The 19,468-nt window shown below is 36.1% G+C and overlaps 1 protein-coding gene across 1 annotated transcript; it reads right to left on the reverse strand.

The window, feature by feature from the left end:
• Positions 1-764: 764 nt before the first annotated feature.
• On the reverse strand, positions 765-16,527 carry lamc2 (laminin, gamma 2). Its single transcript, XM_051875224.1, has 22 exons — positions 16,247-16,527; positions 14,016-14,192; positions 12,729-12,852; positions 12,507-12,649; positions 12,290-12,421; positions 11,993-12,182; positions 10,496-10,608; positions 10,193-10,408; positions 9,927-10,103; positions 9,393-9,626; positions 9,158-9,294; positions 7,816-7,972; positions 7,531-7,736; positions 6,642-6,721; positions 5,987-6,124; positions 5,708-5,852; positions 5,144-5,293; positions 4,825-4,939; positions 3,511-3,707; positions 3,135-3,293; positions 2,934-3,033; positions 765-2,841 (listed from the first exon to the last, which is right to left on the reverse strand). The coding sequence occupies exons 1-22, from the start codon at positions 16,320-16,322 to the stop codon at positions 2,588-2,590; spliced, it is 3,420 nt and encodes a 1,139-aa protein (XP_051731184.1). The 5' UTR covers positions 16,323-16,527; the 3' UTR covers positions 765-2,587.
• Between the last annotated feature and the right edge of the window lie 2,941 nt (positions 16,528-19,468).

The raw sequence follows: 19,468 nt of genomic DNA on the forward strand, positions 1-19,468 counted from the left end.
GAAATATAAAACGTATAACAGTACTGAGATTGTAACATTACAAAATATTCCTTGTGTAACCAACTCATACATTACTAGGTTTACTGTACCTCATGTGCTGTTGGTTATGTACACTATCACAGACATTAATGGAGTAAATAAAACACCCCCATTTCATTTTTTGGAAAGGATACAAAAACAATTCTTAAACACACATTGATACCTCACTGTTTGTATCAGTATCATTTCATGATTTTATTTCTATTTTTGCTGAGCAGCCACCACAGCAACTGGTGTATCAGGAATCACTAGAAGACTTAAAAACAATTTATTATCAATGTAAAAATTAATAAGAAAAATATTGTGGGAAATACACCACAAATAATATATTTTTTCATGGTTTTGGCATGCTGCATTCTTCTGTACCTCTACAATCCTCACTGCTTCCTTGCATTCATCATGCCTTCATTCAAACTCACGAGCAATTGTTGTTGATGATATTGTTTCTTCTTGTATTTTCATTGCTTTTAAATCGATTATAGAGATTCAGACTATTAAAATCTCCTTGTAAGATTATAGGGTTCTGTTTTTAAGATGCTAAAACTGCAGATCTTAATTTTAGATCTTCAATATTATTCATTTTGTAAATTAGTCGTCTTTGGTGAAAAGCATGTATAAGTGTGTCTGCGTAATGTCATATATGAATATATTTCTACTTTATAGTGGCTACTCGATAAGCATTCAAACACTGAAAAAGTATGCTGCCATGACAATAACTCGTGTCCTTGATGACAATACTGAATTTAATAAAACAAAACAGAAATCAAAACAATGAAAATTGTTATTTTGTGCATTTCTTTCATGTTTTTCACTAGATGCAGAAACAGATGGAGAAGCAACTGGATGTTACTTCTTCTCAAGAACAATTAGTTTTATATAAAGTATATATTTATCTATTAATTACCCAAACGGAAATGTCTTTGGCAATCATGCAAAAGCGAAACAGAAATATCATTTACCTCATTTCAAACTTCACAGTAAGAATTTTCAAAATTAAAATATATATAGTAAACAAAAAATAAATACTAAAAACAAAATCTCTCATACAGTACAAAATCATGAAATGACAAACACTCTTTTAGTTGAAAAGTAGCCTCAGTAAGTTCATAGATCAACCCTTGTGCGTCCTTATGGACATTTTTGATCGTTTTGCCTGTGTTAATGCCAACTGCATAAATGTGTATTTTTTATTGAAATTTTACTATTTCACCCCCATTTATTTTACAATCTGTTTTACACTAGGTCCATAAAATAGTTCCTCTCAGGACCTTAAGGACAAAAATGTCCCCAATGAAACCCATTAAAACTGCAATTTTCAATCCCAGGGTTATTTAACTATAAAATAATGCAGTCTTTGTTAATAGGCTTTCATTCTGTTGGCTTCAAAATTACATTTTTTTACTAGATGGTGACATTTTCTCAGGTTTGGCCGATAAAGCAAATTCTGGCTTTATTCCTATTTTCTGCTTATGCATATTATAGAGCCAATTATGCACGTATAATTGTGTGGGTGTGTTGGTATGGATGTCAGAGTGTGGTTTGTATGTGTGTAATAAAAAAATGTGCGTGTGTGTGTGTAAATTTGAGAGAGAAAAACTCTACTGTACTGCAAATCACAAATCCAACCACTGTGTGCACCAGTGGAGCTTTGCTGGCATCTAATGGGGAAAATTTGGTACTGCGCCCAAAGAAAATCTTATTGAACGCTCATTTTTTGAGATATCAACCTGAAATTTGCTTCTTTACATTTATGGCTTTGATTTTCTAACTGTTTAACATGTTTCATAAAATAGATATTTTAAATAAAATAATGTTCGTAAATCATTTTCAAAAACTTTAACCTCTATGTCTTTTTCGTTTACTTCAACAACAATCTGCCAAGGGTCTTCACCCAAAAATGAAAATTTGATGTTTACCTGCTTACCCCCAGGGCATCCAAGATGTAGGTGACTTTGTTTCTTCAGTAGAACACAAATGATGATTTTTAACACAACGGAAATTATGTCTCACGTGTATGCTTCAATGAGTGCGAGACATCACTTCCGTTGTCAGAGTGCGTTCAGACCTCACCAACCGGATGCGCAACGCAGTTGGACACAGTGGTGTTTTAGAGGTAAAAAATGATATAAATACTGTTCGGTTTCTCGCACAAACCAATCGTTTCGTGTATTAGGACATTAATGTGTCGTCACGAGCCGCAGGGTTTAATTTGGATTTGTTTGTGCATGTTTTTTTTTACTCTTATAGATTGTGTTGCCATTGACATGCATTATACGACTGACAGACGGCAACGGTTGGAGTTAAAAATCATCATTTGTGTTCTACTGAAGAAACAAAGTCACCTACATCTTGAATGCCCTGGGGGTAAGCAGATAGACATCAAATTTTCATTTTTGGGTGAACTATCCCTTTAAGTCTGTGCTCCCAAGCTTCAAATTTGACATGGACATTTTTGTCCTCTAAGGATCTCAGAGTAACTTTTTTAAACTGATGCACAAGGGTTAAACTATGTAACATTGTGATTTGGCCCTGCAGTAACCCAAAGCCTTTACGGCCTTTCAATAGGTGGTATGTTGTAACAGCCATTAGGAATGTTTTTACGGATCTCCTCTAAGTTGGCAATGTCATCCAGGATGGTGTTGATGTCTTTGATCATGCCTAGAATGGTGTCTCTCTGCTGGGTTTCCTTCTCCTCCAGCTCCTTGAGTCTGGGCTTCAGCTCTTTCTCCACGCGACTGCGGCTTTTAGCAATGGCATTCTCTAGGTCAGCCACTCGTTTGTTGTCGACTGTCCCAGGAGTTCCTGGAAAGCAACAGTATAGTCATAGTGAATCCCTGCTCATCGCTGGAGTTTTACTTGACTGCATATTTTGCATGTAGTGAATTATAACTCACCCAGTGTGCTCATAATATCAGTGATCGTCTTTAAAGTATCACTAACAGCATCCCTGGCATTCTTTGCATTTTCAAGCGCCCCATTGGACTCTATGACAGCCTGATTTGACAAAGGAGAAAAGAAAATTTAGCATGTATCTCCAAAGTATACAAGATTTCAAATAGCGTTCTCAATAGTTTTATGTAAGCAGACATTCTTACATCCTTCGCTTGAGTTATCTGTGCTTTTGCCTTGTTTTTCTCTTCTTTCAGTGTGTTCCTAGTTATAGATGCGTCTTTATTCAGTCCATCCACGTCCTTTTCCAGTTTAGTGGCAGCTTCCAAAATATTAGAAGACGACGGAAGAGAATTAGATATTCCCTGTGGAGACACATAGAAGCACCCCGTGAGCACGTTTAAAACTTTCTGTATACGATTCAAATAGGCCCACTCAACTAGGGTCATTTAGTAAACTTGTGACACACATTGTAAGAAAATGAACTGGTCTCTCTGTGAAATCTATGTAATAATGGCATTGGCACAAATATTGTTTTTAGAAATGAAATAGGTAAACACTCAAGATAACAGGTCACCATACCTCCAGATTGGTTGCAGTGTTTGTAAGAATGTCAATAGTGTTCTGAGCATCTCTGTAGGGCACAGACATTGCATCCAAAATGTCCTGAGTCTTAGTGTTGTCAGCTATGGCCTTCTGGATGGTGGCATTGATAGCAGGCAGTTTTGCAATGGCGGCATCGGCAAGATCCTTATTAGCACCAATCTGGTCATCAAACCCTGAGGAAAGACAAAAAAAGACATTTAAGGTTAATTGTGCTGGATAGTTTAAATGATGACAGAACATTATCTGGAGATGTATACACTACTGCTCGAAAATCTGGGGGAGGTAAGACTTTTTATTTTTTAAATAATTTAACAGTTTTATTCAGCAAAGGATGCATTAAATTGATCAAACGTGACAGTAGACATTTATTATGTTACAAAATATTTCTATTTCAAATAAATGCTGTTCTTTTGAACTTTCTATGCATCAAAGAATCCTGAAAAACATTACGGTTTCCACAAAAATATTACGCAGCACAGCTGTTTTTAACATTAATAATAATAAGAAATGTTTCTTAAGCAGCAAATCAGCATATTAAAATGATTTCCGAAAGACATGCGACATGATGCTGAAAATTTAGCTTTAACATCAAAGGAATAAATAACAATTTAATGGAGAGGGAGCTTTGTAGCGCCACCTGTTGACAAAAGTGGGTGGTTAGTTTTACCCAAAGTCACCAAACTCGGTACATCTATTGTTATCATTGAGCCGGACAACTTTCTAATTTACAGTCATTAGCTCCAACCAACAGGAAGTAAGATATTTAGGTTTGAATGTGAATTTTTTTAATAATCAGGCTCTTAATTTTTAACTACTACTCCTACGGGATTCATACGATTCAGAACCAAACTTTCTGAACATGGTAGCAAGACATTGAAGAGGTTAAATTGTGAACGAATATTGGATATCTCAAACAGTGTTGCTATGGTGAGCGATTAAAAAAAGGTAAAAAGGGAAACAGGAAAAGTCTCATATCTTGACATAATTCTTTTACATTTACCCAGTTTAAATGCATATTGCCCGTCATGCACAGTTGCCCTGAAGCCACCGGGGTGGCGGTGCCACTGGGGCTCAGGCCCGTCAACGCTGCTAACAATAGTTATTTTAAATTGTAATAATATTTCGCAATATTCCTGTTTTTGCTGTATTTTAAAACAAATAAATGCAGCCTTGGCGAGCAGAAAAGACTCCTTTCAAAAACATAAACAATCTTACCGACCCCAAAATCCTGAACAGTAGTACATGTGTATATGATACTCAATAGCTTAAAAGTCCAGTGTTCATCCGTACCTTTGAGCGTCTCTAGTGTCTTATCCAGACTATCTTTGTTGTTGGCAAAGATTTCCAGAGATGTATTTTTGATTGCTTCAGCTGCGTTTGCCCTGGCAAAAAGATTGTCTTGAACCTTAAATCAAATAAAAACATGAGTTAAGTTTCCTGTTATCCCAGGAAATGCACTGAAGGTTGATGTTTGCACAGAGATATACAAGTAAATCTTGTTGCAAATTCTTGGTTGAATATCATCAACATAAAATCAAGCTCATTTCCATGTCATCACATCAATGGTTTCTGAGCATATAGGGAAGGTTTAACAGAGGATCTTGTTTACCTGTTGGAAAGCCTTGGCCTTTTTTAACAGATCTTCTGTCTCTTTCTGCTCACTGAGCATATTCTGTTGAAAGTCCTGGTATTGTGATAAATTCCCCTCCACCATACCCTTCAGACTGTCAAACATGGAAACCACACCAGCAATGTCCTTCTGCAGAAACACAAAGATTTAGACTAACAACTTCCAGAAACGCAATAGTCTTACACAAAAACACACACATTCATTTTCAGAGGAACCTAAAATTACTTAGTCTGTGATAATTTAGAGTAATATATAGAACTTCTTTTTACTGTTGTAGTAGTTCATTCGGTTTTTATTAATATTTTTTTATGTTGAATGCAAGGTAAGTGAAATGTCGTATTTGATGCTTTCATTGTAATGCCTTTATTTTTAATTGTGTCATAAAACACATTGTTCATTTTATATAGTGTATATATTTTTAGACTCCAGTAACACCAGCAAATGTCTTCTGGAAGATAATTAACTTCTGAGCAAAGAACTGAGGCTCCTGTATTCCCCTATTTTTACTTCTACATGCATACATATTTAATCCATATTCACTACCGTCAGAGGCTTTGGAAGTGTCTTCTCCAGGTCAGATAACTGTTTCAGAGTGTTCTGAGCTACTCCGCTCTCCTGTATAGCTGCATCAGTTAGTTGAATGGCCTTCTTGTCCATGTTAAGCACTTTGGTTACATCTGCTTCATACCTGAGAACAACATCATTAGAAAGTGAGGTCACAGTCTTTACCTCTGCACAGTGATGATAGAACAGTTCTGTACTATCTTGATAATCTGGTTTAACAGTGCTTCTCATACAAAATTTCAGCTATAAGCAACTTACTGTCTTTTGAGGTCCTTGACCTTGTCTTTGACCGTATTTTCTCGGTTGATGACGCCACGGATGAGCTCTAGGGCTTTCTCAGATTCTGCTAGAGAATTGGCTGCAATGGTCTCCACCGTCACTGCCTCACCTTGATGCCTAGGCAAGAAAAAAACAGTCAGTTTTACACATATTTTTGCAATGCATAACATATGTACTGCTGATAAAAGTTGAGGTCTATTCAATGGTTAAATGCATTTGAATGGTTCCCAACTATCTTACCAAGGACAGCAGGTGAAAAAACAACGCTAAATGCAAATAATGCAACAAATGTAATGCAAGTAATGCAACTAAATAATCATGCGTAGTTATGATAGCAAAATAAACAGGCTTATCAGCTTTTAATCTTTTTTTGTTGATGTGCTTATGCAGAAGGTCCAATCATTTCAGTGTTTGATTTATGACTTTTTACTTTTGTACAATAATAATGTCTTCACTTGATGTTCCATGTAAAATCTGGAACAAGTCCTGGAGCTAAAACAGTTCAGAACCACATTTTAATGTGTAACTGCTGGAAATCTATTAAAGCCTCTTATTAATGCATATGCAATTATGGATCACAACATGTTGTGTTGTTTCACTGTTTTGCGGTATTTGAGAAAAACACATGACATACTGCTCAGCAAGATCAGCAGCTCTCAGAACCAAATCAGACAAGGTGTCAGCACCTGGCACCGCATCACCTGAGGGAAACTCCTGAAATAGACATATGAGGGAAACAATGAGAATTTTCACAACAACAATGATTATACTTTTATTAACCCTCTAAGGCTATGCAATAGTTAGGCTATAGGTCACCTTTCAACACCCGGCTGAAAACCTAATACTAAAGAAAAATGCTCATTCAAGTGCTATTACACCATTCAAGCATTAGACAACGCTGTCTAATCGTGCTACTTAACGTTTTAGTGGGAAAAAATCTGAGCGGGTAGCACAAATTGTTCTCTTTCGTGTTTGAACGGACAAAAACACACAAAATTATGCCAAAATGGCCATTTTGTTGAGTATCCTCATAAACACACTCTTAAATGAGTTAAATAAAGTCTTAAATGAACATAAAGAGTTGTGAGAAAATAGGATGTCACATCTGCGTCATGTGCAGCAGGTCTTAAAGTGACAGCAGCCTAATAAACCTGCTACATTCTGTCATTAATCAAGAGAACATCACTCACTGCTCTTAATTGAATAACTTTTGTAGCTTTAATAAAAATTAATCTATATTTTAATCTAAATTATGCAGTGAAGACTGTGAAGTCTTTGATTCTGCATATTTCCTACCTGTTAGATCAAATATTTAAAATAGTCTGTCTTTATGTTGTTTCTGCATTAATTCGGAGAATAAATGTGAAATTATTACAATATAAAAATATATTAAAAACTTTAACGTTAGGTGCGATTAATCGTGATTAATTACAGAAATATTTGCGATTAATTAGTTAACTTATTCAATTGAATTCAATATTAATATAATAAAACCCATAAAAATATAATAATGAAATACTTACAGCTTGTTGGATGTCCCGTTTGGCCTGTTGCAGTTTTAACCTGATGTCACCGATGAGTTTACGGATTTCTGAAACTTCCGTTCTGTACTGCTGATCCTTGTTTCTGATCCCATCCACTGTTGTCAACAAAGCCTCCATGTTTCTGTCCTCTCTCAGTTGGGATCGGCTGATGCTCACCAGTTTATCCTGAAGCTGTCTCTCTGTATCTATGTGATATAAAAATAAGTCTTAAAAATAGAAAATAAACTAACTAGAAAAAATAAATGAAACAAAAGTTTTTCGCACTTGTGAGTTCATTTGCTCTGATTTTCAGGGTTTGCACCATGACTTCTGCGGCCCTGATAGCCCGTTCCGTCTGAGCATCGTTGATTGGAGCATCATCACCTCCAATTCCTTTAAATAAATCCTCCATTTCCTCCAGCTGTCGTGCATAAACCTCAATCTGATATAAAACACAAAGATCAACATTTATCTACCATAAATGGTCAACATTTTCCATATACCTCTACTTTAGCAGCTGTGCAGGGCCTGGATCCAACACTAAATGTCATCATTTAATGTTTTCAGTCATTTTTAACCTTGAGTGAACAGGCGTTTTTCCTCTTGTTATATAGGTTTGGTAAATGCACTACAGTTAACAGCAATGAGATTGTGTATGAGATCAGTCCTGACTGTGTGTGCTGCTGGTCCCTGGGCAAACAACACATTTAATTCCACCCACACAGTCAGTGTTCAAGATCCAAAGCAACATACCGTTATATCACTCTCCAGATAATAAACAATCATCAAACCCAGCAGGATTCGCTCATCTTTTCTTTCACACAGCGTAGAATGTAAAGTGCTTATTTTGACATGATAGCACAATTTAATGATCATTATTTTCTTATGGTTAAATCACACACACAAACACACACACACACACACACACACATTGGGTTTTCATGTTTTATGGAGATATTCCATAGACATAATGATTTTTATACTGTATAAACTGTAAATTCTATCCCCTAACCCTAACCCTACCCATCACAGAAAAATGTCTGCATTTTAATATTTTCAAAAAAACAATTTTGCATGATTTATAAGCTGTTTTCCTCACAGGGACCAAATAAAATGTCCCCACAAGGTCAAAAATTACTGGTATTACCATCTTTGTGTGGACATTTGGTCCCCATAACATAGTGAATACCTGAACCACACACACACACACACACACACACATATATATACATATATATATATATATGTGAGTGTTTTTACATCATTCATATATATATATATATATAAATTTTATACATTACCATTTTTTAAGTAATTATTATTTTAACAAGGACGCATTAAATTGATCGAAAGTGACAGCAAAGACATTTATAATATCACAAAAGATTTCTATATCAATATATGATTTCTGAAGGATCATGTGACACTGAAGACTGGAGTAATGATGCTGAAAATTCAGCTTTGCCATCAAAGGAATAAATTACATTATAAATATATATTCAAATAAAAAACACTTATTTTAAATTCTAATAATATTTCACAATGTTCCTGTTTTTAGTGTATTTTTAATCAAATAATTGAAATTGTAGTAATTCATTATTTTGTTTTGCGTTCTGCAGTGTCTTACCTTGCTCTTGACTGGGTTAAAGCAGGATGGACACGTTGATTTCTCACACTTGAGTCCATCGTAACCTTCCTTACACTTGCACTGGCCTTTATCACTGCATGTATTTGACACAGAGCCCAGACGATTGCAGTTACAGGCTACAGTGAGAAAAGAAAGAAAAAACTGAGATGGCTTTCACTCTTATGGATTTTAACATTATATTTAGGCTTGCGAGAGTCACAGTATTTGTCTGTACCCTGACAGGGGTCTGTGGGGTAAATGTGGTGGTATCCATCTTCACAGTTCTCACACTGGGGGCCGGTGCTGTGGTCCAGGCACTTCCGACACTCCCCAGTTCGGCGGTCACAGTTGCCGACGGCGTTCTGGTCCACGTGACCGTAACACTGGCAGGGCTGGCACTGTTTGGGAGGGCCGTACTCTCCCAGGGGGTCTCCATAGAAACCGTCATCACATATTTCACAACGAGAGCCTTTAAAAATGTTACATTAGTAAACATGGGGAATAGCTCAATGATGATTAACAGTAAATGTAGTCTACAATCATACCGAATCTTAAATTTCATTTAAAGGTCCTCACTAAATTTAGTGCATGAGTCGTATGGATTATTTTTATGCTACTTTTATAGAGCTTTTTTGACAGATCCAATTACTTTCATTATATTGAAAAGAGAAGCCATAAGAGAAAAAATAGCTTTCATTTTTGGCTGTTCAATCCCTTTAAGAAGCATTCACGTGATGTTTTCCCTGTTCTTTTGCTCCGTGCTCCTCACCTGTAGTCCCCCGGGGACAGCGGGCACACACCACATCCTGGGTTCCTGGAATAACATAGCAACCCTCACCCTCGGGACACGGACACTTCTGGCAGGAGTTGGGCTGTTGGCGGTTTACATAATAACCTTTAGGACACATCTGCAGATTTGGTATCTCATCAGCCGAGTAACAGCCTCCTGTAAACATAACAAATCCACCTTTCTCAGCTCAGGCTTCTTCTTCATAACTGAAACACAAATACGCACTAAACACTGAAATAACAAACCTGTTTCTGGATCACATGTTCCACCCTGACAGGAGCAGGGATCACAGGGGCTTCGGGGGCCTTGACCAGGGAAACGCCTCCTGTATCCAGTGGCACAGCGCTCACAAAACTGTCCATCATAACCAGTAGGGCATCTGCACTTTTCTACCCAGACTGCAGGGGTGCCGGGACCCAGTTTAGCTGACACCAGAGAGACGTCATCCAGATACCCACGTCCTGTTGTGAAACCAGACATTATGTTCTGTGTGCACATGTTTAAAACAGTACATGCAGCTCAGTGGAGTGGAGGGATTAAACACTCACCATTTTCACCAAATGTTCCTCTGATTTTAATGGCTGTAAGATTGCTCAGAAGTGTTTGAAATTCCGTGGATGAGAGCTGCGGTTTCCATTTGCTGCCAGGCTGCTCGTCCAGTCTGTGAAGTATGGTAATAATTATTATCAGCCTAAAGCCCAAACAGATTTCACTTTTTACATATACGCGAGTGCACGTGACATGAATTCCGTCGTCAGAAGAGTACACGCGTACTGTAGGCGCACCGCTGGATTTTTGTAACTGTGCATACTTGTACGCGCAGATCGCACATGCGCATTTAATTTTTTTGCAGTAATTAGTTTATCCACAAGGTGGCAAACCGTGCCCTGGGGGCATCGATTCACAAGGTAGTCAAAGAAAAAATGCATAAACAGAACAGACCGGAACGCATGCAAGCTACAGCGACGATGGAGGCAACTCTAGCATTAAAGAACACAAATATGTTTACATGGGTTGTAACTCGTGGAAAGAAATTGCTCAAAACTGCGCATACGTCAAGCGCTTGTGTATGCGTACGAGTCAAATGAAGTATACTTTGTAAGGCTGTGCAATCGACAGTACGCGTACACTTAAAAAAATCGAAGCAAACCCAGGGCTTAAACCATATACCTTTAAAAATTTGTATCAGTTTGTACCAATTCTGGCCGATAATGATAATAGTAATTTTCATAACGATCATAATTTTCATGTTATGGCTGCTAACTAAAAAAGTTGTAGATATTAAAATTCTATACTCTTTTGTCAAATAAAAAAGTAAAAAAAAATCATTTTAAACGTCACATGTGAATTTAGGCATTACAACATTACAATGTATAGTATGAAAATATGGAAATTAATTTTGAGATTTGCTAAATATTACATTTAAGTGTTATTAAATGTATTACTGTTTTTAATGATTAACGTGAGAGTTACATGACTACTAAGATAATCAGTATAAAAACAAGGGAAATGAGCATGCACATTTAAACTGATTATACTTACCACTCATCATAGAATCATTAAAAAAATTTATCACAGTCTCCAGATATTAAGCAGCACAAATTTTTCAATTGATAATTGAAAATAATTAGAAATGCTTCTTGAGCACCAATTCAGCATATTAGAATGATTTCTGAAGGATCATGTGACACTGAAGACTGGTTGCTGAAAATTCAGCTATGCCATTACAGGAATAAATTACATTTAAAAATGTATTAAAATAGAAAACAGTTATTTTTAATTGTAATAATCTTTACAATATTACTGTTTTTGCTGTATTTTTGATGACATAAACACAGCCTTGGTGAGCACAAGAGCACAAGAAAAGAATGGTAGTGTATATACAATATTGAACAAAACAAAATCAAAACATTGGCAATAACTGATATGGAACCCATATATAATGCATCGCTAAAAAACAAAGTCTTAATAAGAAGCAGGGACCAGGGTAAAAACCACTCAAGTTTCTTTTAGAAATCATAAAAATCTAGTATAATGTTACTCACTTGAATGTGTAGGTGATTTTCTTGCCACAGGGCACCACAGTTCTCAAGTCCCCTAGTGAAGCAGACACCTTAAGACCTGCTCCTTCCAGCATGACATCAGAGATGGAAGGATGACGGACACCTCTGTCCAGACGCAGAGAGAAGGTGAGCGTCTGACCGTAGCTCAAAGCCTGATTCCCCAGGTAAGATGCTATATTAAACACAGAAGCACAAGAGTTAAGGAAATAGTAATGCATCATTGATGATTACTGATATTGCCAATAATTAATAATAATAATAAAAAAGTAATCATCATACCGGGAGCAAACAGATAAACAGGAAGGATCTCCTTAGAGATAACCTCAAGGTCTTTGTGAGTGGGAGACCACCTGAATTGCACTTGTGAAGGGCTCACTCCTTGAGCAGTGGCCGCCCTCCAGCCTTCAGGTCCTGTGAGACGAGACAAATAAAATTAACAAACACAACTAAAACCAAATTTGATTGACTAAAATCAGAGATTACACATCAAGCTCACCATTGTCAAAAGTTGAAGTGATGTTGTGAATGGAATATCCCTCAGCTGAGGAGCACACACTTGAATGGCCATTGCAAAAGCAGGGCAGACACTCCTCTGTATTATACGTAAGACGGCCATTTTTACGTGACCGACAGCTTAGCCTGCATGAGAAGAGCATTAATTGAACCAAACAAACTTGCATATTAATAGTCAGATAGCAGTCAGGCTCATTATTCTCACCTCAAATGCTCACATCCACTGGGAGTCACTTGAGAGCCATCTTGACAGCGGTCACACTTGTCTCCATAAATTCCCTGTTTACACGTACACCGTCCCTCATTGTTGCAGACTGGTCCTTGAGAACCTGAACAAAACAAAGCATACATGCATATATTAGGTGGCCTTAACTACCATGTACTTACATCAAAAAATAAGTACATTGTACTTCTTGTGTTCATATTGTATTGCAAAACACTTTTGCTGCTATTGAGGTGGGATACGGGTAAGGTTAGGGACCGGTTTGGTGGTATGGATAGGTTTAAGGGTGGGTCAACAGTGTAATTATAAATGTAATTGCAGAAATTAATTACAGATGTGATTACATGCAGGTATTTTTTAAAATATAAGTACAATGTAAAAGCATGTATGTACACAATAAGTGCATTGTATCAAATGTTAATTATTTTTTTAATGAATTAATTTAAATGTAAGTACATAGTAGTTAAGGCCACCTAATATAATATACAGTGGCCCCAAAGAAATTTGGACTCTTAAACCACAATTAAAAACGTATAACTAACTATATTTGCATTATAGCCTATAAACAAATATCACCTTGGGACCAAGCAGGCTAAAAATAAATGACAAAGTGGTTTAGAAAAGTCAAGTCAATTCTGAGAAAAGCTTCAGGATCATTTGTTTGCAGATGCCACTTGGTTTGATTTTTTCCCCAGATATTTCTAAGTGTGGCTTACGTGTCCAAATACTATTTGGGGCAGATTTTGAAACATTTTTAAACAAAAGAGTCAGAGGTCACTCTTCTGCCGGAACTCGACTTGCGTACGTCCGTTGCCGGAAGCCAATGATTATAGTTAATAAAGTTTTAAATATGGATATTTTTCCTATAAAAACCCATTGCTTTATTTCAGAAGGTGTTTATTAACCCCCTGGAGCCGTATGGATTACTTTTATGATGGATGGATGCACTTTTTTGGGCTTCAAAATCTCGGCCACCATTCACTCCCATTATAAAGCTTGGATATTTTTTAATATAACTCTGATTGTGTTTGGATGAAAGAAGAAAGTCATATACACCTAGGAATGCTTGAGGGTGAGTAGATTATGAGATAATTTTCATTTTTGGGTGAACTATCCCTTTAAGCCTTGCCTATGAAACCGGGGGTAAAAGATAGTCCATCCCAAAAAAGAAAAATTCTTTCCTGTATAACTTGGAACACAACAGGAGAGTAAATAAATGTTTATTTTGGAAAATAAAAAATGACACTTCATCTTAAAGCAGCAGCTCACCTGCGGTGTTGCAGTTGCAAGCCACACAGTTGTCTCCTGCCCTCTGGTGGTAGTATCCTTCCTTGCATTTTTCACAGTGACGCCCTTCGGTGTTTCCCTGGCAGTTTATACAGTACAATCCTAGACGATCTGCTCTGCAGTACTGTGCTTTCCCATGACATGAACAAACACTGGAGGCTGCAAGACAACATGCCAAGATGGGTTAATTTATGTCAATAACTTTTCCCTGTTCAAAGAGGGCCCTCTGTAAAGATTTTCTGTGGTTAAGGAATCTGCTGAATAAGTAGACATTTTACAGTCTTTGTAAAACAAGTATTAGATTGTTAAAGTAAACTGGCGCCAGTCAAGTTTTTAGTGGTACTGCTGTGAGCATGGGAAAAAAAATCATCTAAAGACCATCTTAAACCTATAAAAACAAACAATTGCCACCAATGCAGTAAATAACACCCCACCCAAAGGTATATTCACTCACTCTCTAGGATACAATTACTCAAACCCACAAACCATAAGCTACCAGAGCATATAATGACAAAACCACAAATGTCTGAGGATCAACAAGCATCTGAAAGACACACCGGACATCCAGGGAGGACAACTTTTTGAAAGGGAAAGAGAAATGCCCTCAGCTGTGTAAGCACATTATATCATGTAGGATTACTTGCAATAAAACAACCTTGACTATGTTCAGCCAGGCCTACAGTATGCTGAACACACAGACGATAATAGATGTTATATAATAGAGTAGGACAAGCTCACTCTTGTACAGGTAATTTATCGCAACGGTATAATGCATTAACATCAAGTCAGCAGGAACCAAACCTCATCCACTCAGAACAGACATTCCATTCCTTCTAATGTGGTAACATAAGGGTCCCCTCACAGGTGAGCAACACAGGCAGGCAGCAACAAAACTCTCAATGACAGACTAAACTAATTATTAGACAAGTGTCATCCTTACAGGACGTTTGTTTGAATTTTATTGTCAAGATTAAATAAACAGTGGACTTTTTGTACAGACTGATGTTGCATTTCCAGTTTTAAGTTTTATATTTTTTCATTTAAAAATAATAATAATAATGTAGGCTACATTTATAACACTAGCCTACTTTGTGTTACATAACATTGGCATTAAATTAACGTTAAATATTTAGCACTGCTAATGCTAGGGCTGAGGGAGTCTCCGTAATTTTGATATTTTCTCTTTTGACTGCCGTAATTAACCTCTCTATAATTTTTCCTCTTTTGGAAAGTCGTGGAAACACTATCGTGGATTTTAGTCTTTTGATATTGGAGCAAATTGGAACGCAAAAATAATATTTTCTGTAGTCTCCTGAATTTACCCAAACAGAACGACTTCCGCTTCTGAGAAGCCTGGAAATGGGAAAAAAATCCATAACAATGTGAGCTGTTTACATTTAAGGGGCCATTCTCGCAGAAAAGGAGAAAAGCAGGGCGCATGCGCGAGACGCTGAAAGCAGAGGGTCGCGGCGCGACTGTATTTAAACGCGTTTTCTATGTAACGACATGAACATGGACTTTTTTCCCCCAACATTTTTGTTCAAGAATTTAATCGCCATTTTTATCGCCTTTTAGCTTTTTTATAGATCACTTAATAGTACTGTGAAAAAAAAGTTTTTAAATGTATTAAAAAAAAAAAAAAATCTTAAGTCATAAGCCATAGAAACTGCGTGTAGGCTATAGTAATAATTATAGAATTGATTTTTTAAAAACTAATTTTTACAATAGACATATGCTGTTTATCATTTTAAAAACTCATTTTAATTTTAATTTCATTTCATTTTAAACTCACGTTATTAATGCAGGTATAATGTGGGACACTTTCTGATCACTTAACTGGTGTTGTTTTTACGATGCCAAATATCAACACACAATATAAATTTACATGGTTAAATATATGAAGAGAACAGAAAAAAAAATGTGAATTTAAGAAATGTTAAATTCAAATTAAACCTTACTTTAGTTGTCCCATTTTGACGCCTTATTAAAGCTTTCTTAGACTGGAATTTATTCTGAAATCTGCTTATTATATTCGCTGATTACTGTCATTAAAAAAGTCATGTCTACAAATCAGATTTTAGCTATAGACCTACTTGCCAAGCAAATTAACGCCTTTATGTAGCTACCACTTGTCAACACACTAGACCTATACTGTCAAAAAAAAAAAAAAAAAAAAAAAAAAAGAATTAATATCCAGGCGAAACTTCACTTACATTGAACTGTCCCGTGAACTGGATACCAGATGCAAACTGCGCACAGAAAGATCCAACTGCTCTTCATTTTCCACATCCAAGAAATAAGATTTAACGGCACGTTCTCTCTTTTATGTTGTCTGGTCGGTATTAAGGATACTGTCTGTCTGTTTAGTCCTCAGTGCGAGACGGACACCTAATGGTTGTGCCAGCTGATCCTTGCGCGGGCACTTAAAAACTTTCAACCTGACAAGCGCGGGCACGTCAAGCTCCGTGTCTCAATTGTATATTTACTCATGAGTGATTCACAGACTGATAGGAAATGTATCATGCCATTCCTCACATAAAGACGTGTTTGATTAAATGCCTAGCTACCAGAAGTCCTGAACGAGAACAATTAAACCCATTGTTCATAAATGCTGAGATTATTTAGATCTAAGTGTGCACTATGGTATTAAATGTATTAATGCTTGAGGCTGTGCTCTGTTTTGCTTAATATGCAAGATCTATAGTAGGACTATATTGTTATTAATAAAGTGACAATGCAACAAGCAGCAGAAGATACAAATTGAATAAAAGTAGGCTATAATTTAGTGGTCTAAATATTAAAACATGTACATATATCTTCTGTGGGAGTCTCAGGACCAAAAAATGTTCGTCCAATCACTGCATTCGGTCCGTAATTACGAGATGGCAAACCGAGATGTCCTCAGACTTGGATTTATGTGTTTCTACGTCAACATTATCAACGCAGAAATGAATCTGCAGCAGTCAGGTGGTACAAGAGCTCTGCAAGTTGTTTACGTTGATTATTATTGTAATGTTATGTGCTTTGTGACATGAGGTAATTTTACGCCGTCTCTCGTCTCGTGACGCTTTGCAGAATGCAGACTCTGCTGTGCGCGTTCATGTGTTTTGGAGGAGGCGTGGCTTTGGAGATGCTCTGAAGGGAAGGCGGGATCTCATGCTTTCAAAGCTAGCTTGTTATTGCTAGCCTCTCCGAAATTGCCTACCCTACCTTTAAGTACTAAAAAAAAACTTTAATATGTGTGTACAAAACTTAATTCTTATTTTCAAAAGAGTTTTCAAGTATGTTTTTGAGGTAATATATGGGTCTATATATAAATATAACTTTCATGAATGTTTGAGTTACGGATATAGAAAATATCAAGATAATTTCTTATTCCGTTTGACCTGAAAAAAAAAGAAGATAATTTTCATAAAAAAATCTATCTATCTATCTATCTATCTATCTTTATTTATTTATTTAGAGGACTAAAGTGTTAGAAGTTTCCACCATGGCAACAGAATGATGGCAAGAGAACCACACCCAAACAGAAGACCAAGCCACCAAACTGAAGCCATAGAAATATAGCAATCACAAACAGTCTGAGATTGCAGTTTTCTTCTTTACCACACAATCATCTATGGGTACATTAACTAGAACAACTGATCCACAATGAAATTGCATTTCAAGTTTGGGCACATTAAAAACATTCAATACATCAAGTGAATTTGAAGAACTACAGGCATAAAAAGTCTGTAAAGTACCTCACTTTTTGTGAGGTATCTTATTTAGTATTTGTGGCCTTTAATTAATTAATGTCTAGTTTTATCTTAATTGGCAGTGAATCACTGGATACTGACTTACTGTGGCACTGAATCATATGACATTTGCCATCTTTTAATCATATCTTGAAAATGAGTAGTAAATAAAAGCCATTAGATCTTTGAATGTTGCTTAGATATCAAAACCACAGTTGTCATCAAAATTCCGGCGCAAACTGAACTGCACTGGAAGAGTCACACTGTAGAACATCCACTCATGAAAAATGCAACGCTTCAGGGCAGTGAATTTTCTAGTGTGTGCAGTCGGCTACGCCCTGCCTTGAACTCTCCGAGAAGATAGGCTGAGTCAGAGGTGTCTCAGCTACACATTACCAAAACACACCCAAACATCCAGGGCCACACGTCTTTATCTTCCACACCTTGTTCCTCACACAGACGCAGTGAGCCCCACCTAAAACCTCTGCAGGTAAACATGCTCATACCCTTTCCCTCCGGCCGCAAAGAACTGCATGGCGTAGTGCAAAGCACACCCTATCTACCTCTCGCAGGACTCTGCCAACGCCACACCCTCACACACACTAGAACAGGACAGGATCAAAAAACAGTGACAGACAGGAGAGAATGAGAAAATCTCAGATCACTGAGGATCATCAAAATACAAGAAATAACCTGCCACTCAGCAGCTACATCAAGCAAACACTGCTTATAAGTTTTGCAACAATTGATTGGAGTGAATATAATGGCTTCAAAAGGAGTTTGGACATTTATATCACACTTAAAAATGTATGAATGTCAGTGCATTAAATATACTATCTGTTTAAAATAATAAATAAAATAATAATAAGATAATATAAAATAAAAAATGAAATACAATAAAATAGGTATTTATTTATATTTCATGTATTGAGAAAAATACAAGCACATTTTCCAAACAAAACATTTCTGGACATTTATGTCACACTTAAAAATATATGAATGTCAGTGCATTAAATATGCTATCTGTTTAAAGTAATAAATAAAATAAAATAATAAAATAAATTAATTAATTAAAATAAAATATATTAAAATAAAAGAATTAAAATAAAGTGACAATGAACATAAAAATAATGATGACAATAAAATAAAATATGTATTTATTTATATTTATTTTATGTATAAAGAAAAATACAAGCACACTTTCCAAACAAAACATTTTACAAAAAATGTTTACGTTTTAAATGATAAAAAAATAAATAAAAAAAAAAGTCGGCACACCAAGGCTCCAAAAATTTAATAATGGACTGTTTTGAGCACACAGGCTCTTCATCAAACAATTAAAAATTTGAACCAACAAGCTTATATACTGACAGGTGATTAATCAAGGATCACATGACCTATTAAGAGAAAACAAAAATCATAAAGCCATGGAACAAAAGGCAAAAGAAAAATACGAAATACTAAATGTGAAAGTCTAATTCTAAACATACAAGCTTAATAACAATAATAATAATACCAAAATGAACCAAAAAAAAAAAAAAAAACCTTAAAGAAACAGACGAATGTCAAAATCTTAATTTAATCCCTTACGTGCTACAGTATCTAAAGTGTAAATCCAAAAGGTTTCACGCTGTTAAAAGTAAATTATTAATGTCACCTCCACTAATTCTATTCCTACTTATTGTAAAGTGGAAACCG

The sequence above is a fragment of the Ctenopharyngodon idella genome, chromosome 2 (genome assembly GCF_019924925.1).
Source record: "Ctenopharyngodon idella isolate HZGC_01 chromosome 2, HZGC01, whole genome shotgun sequence".
In the NCBI taxonomy this organism is placed as follows: Eukaryota; Metazoa; Chordata; class Actinopteri; order Cypriniformes; family Xenocyprididae; genus Ctenopharyngodon; species Ctenopharyngodon idella.

What these genes read in the sequence shown, in the direction of transcription:
- lamc2 (XM_051875224.1), bottom strand. Translation starts at nt 16,322, where the DNA reads ATGTGGAAAATGAAGAGCAGTTGGATCTTTCTGTGCGCAGTTTGCATC. An exon ending in TTAACCCAGTCAAGAGCAAG is followed by an intron (nt 7,973 to 9,157) that starts GTAAGACACTGC and finishes GTTTTATATCAG; the next exon opens with ATTGAGGTTTATGCACGACA. An exon ending in AACGGGACATCCAACAAGCT is followed by an intron (nt 6,722 to 7,530) that starts GTAAGTATTTCA and finishes TGTCTATTTCAG; the next exon opens with GAGTTTCCCTCAGGTGATGC.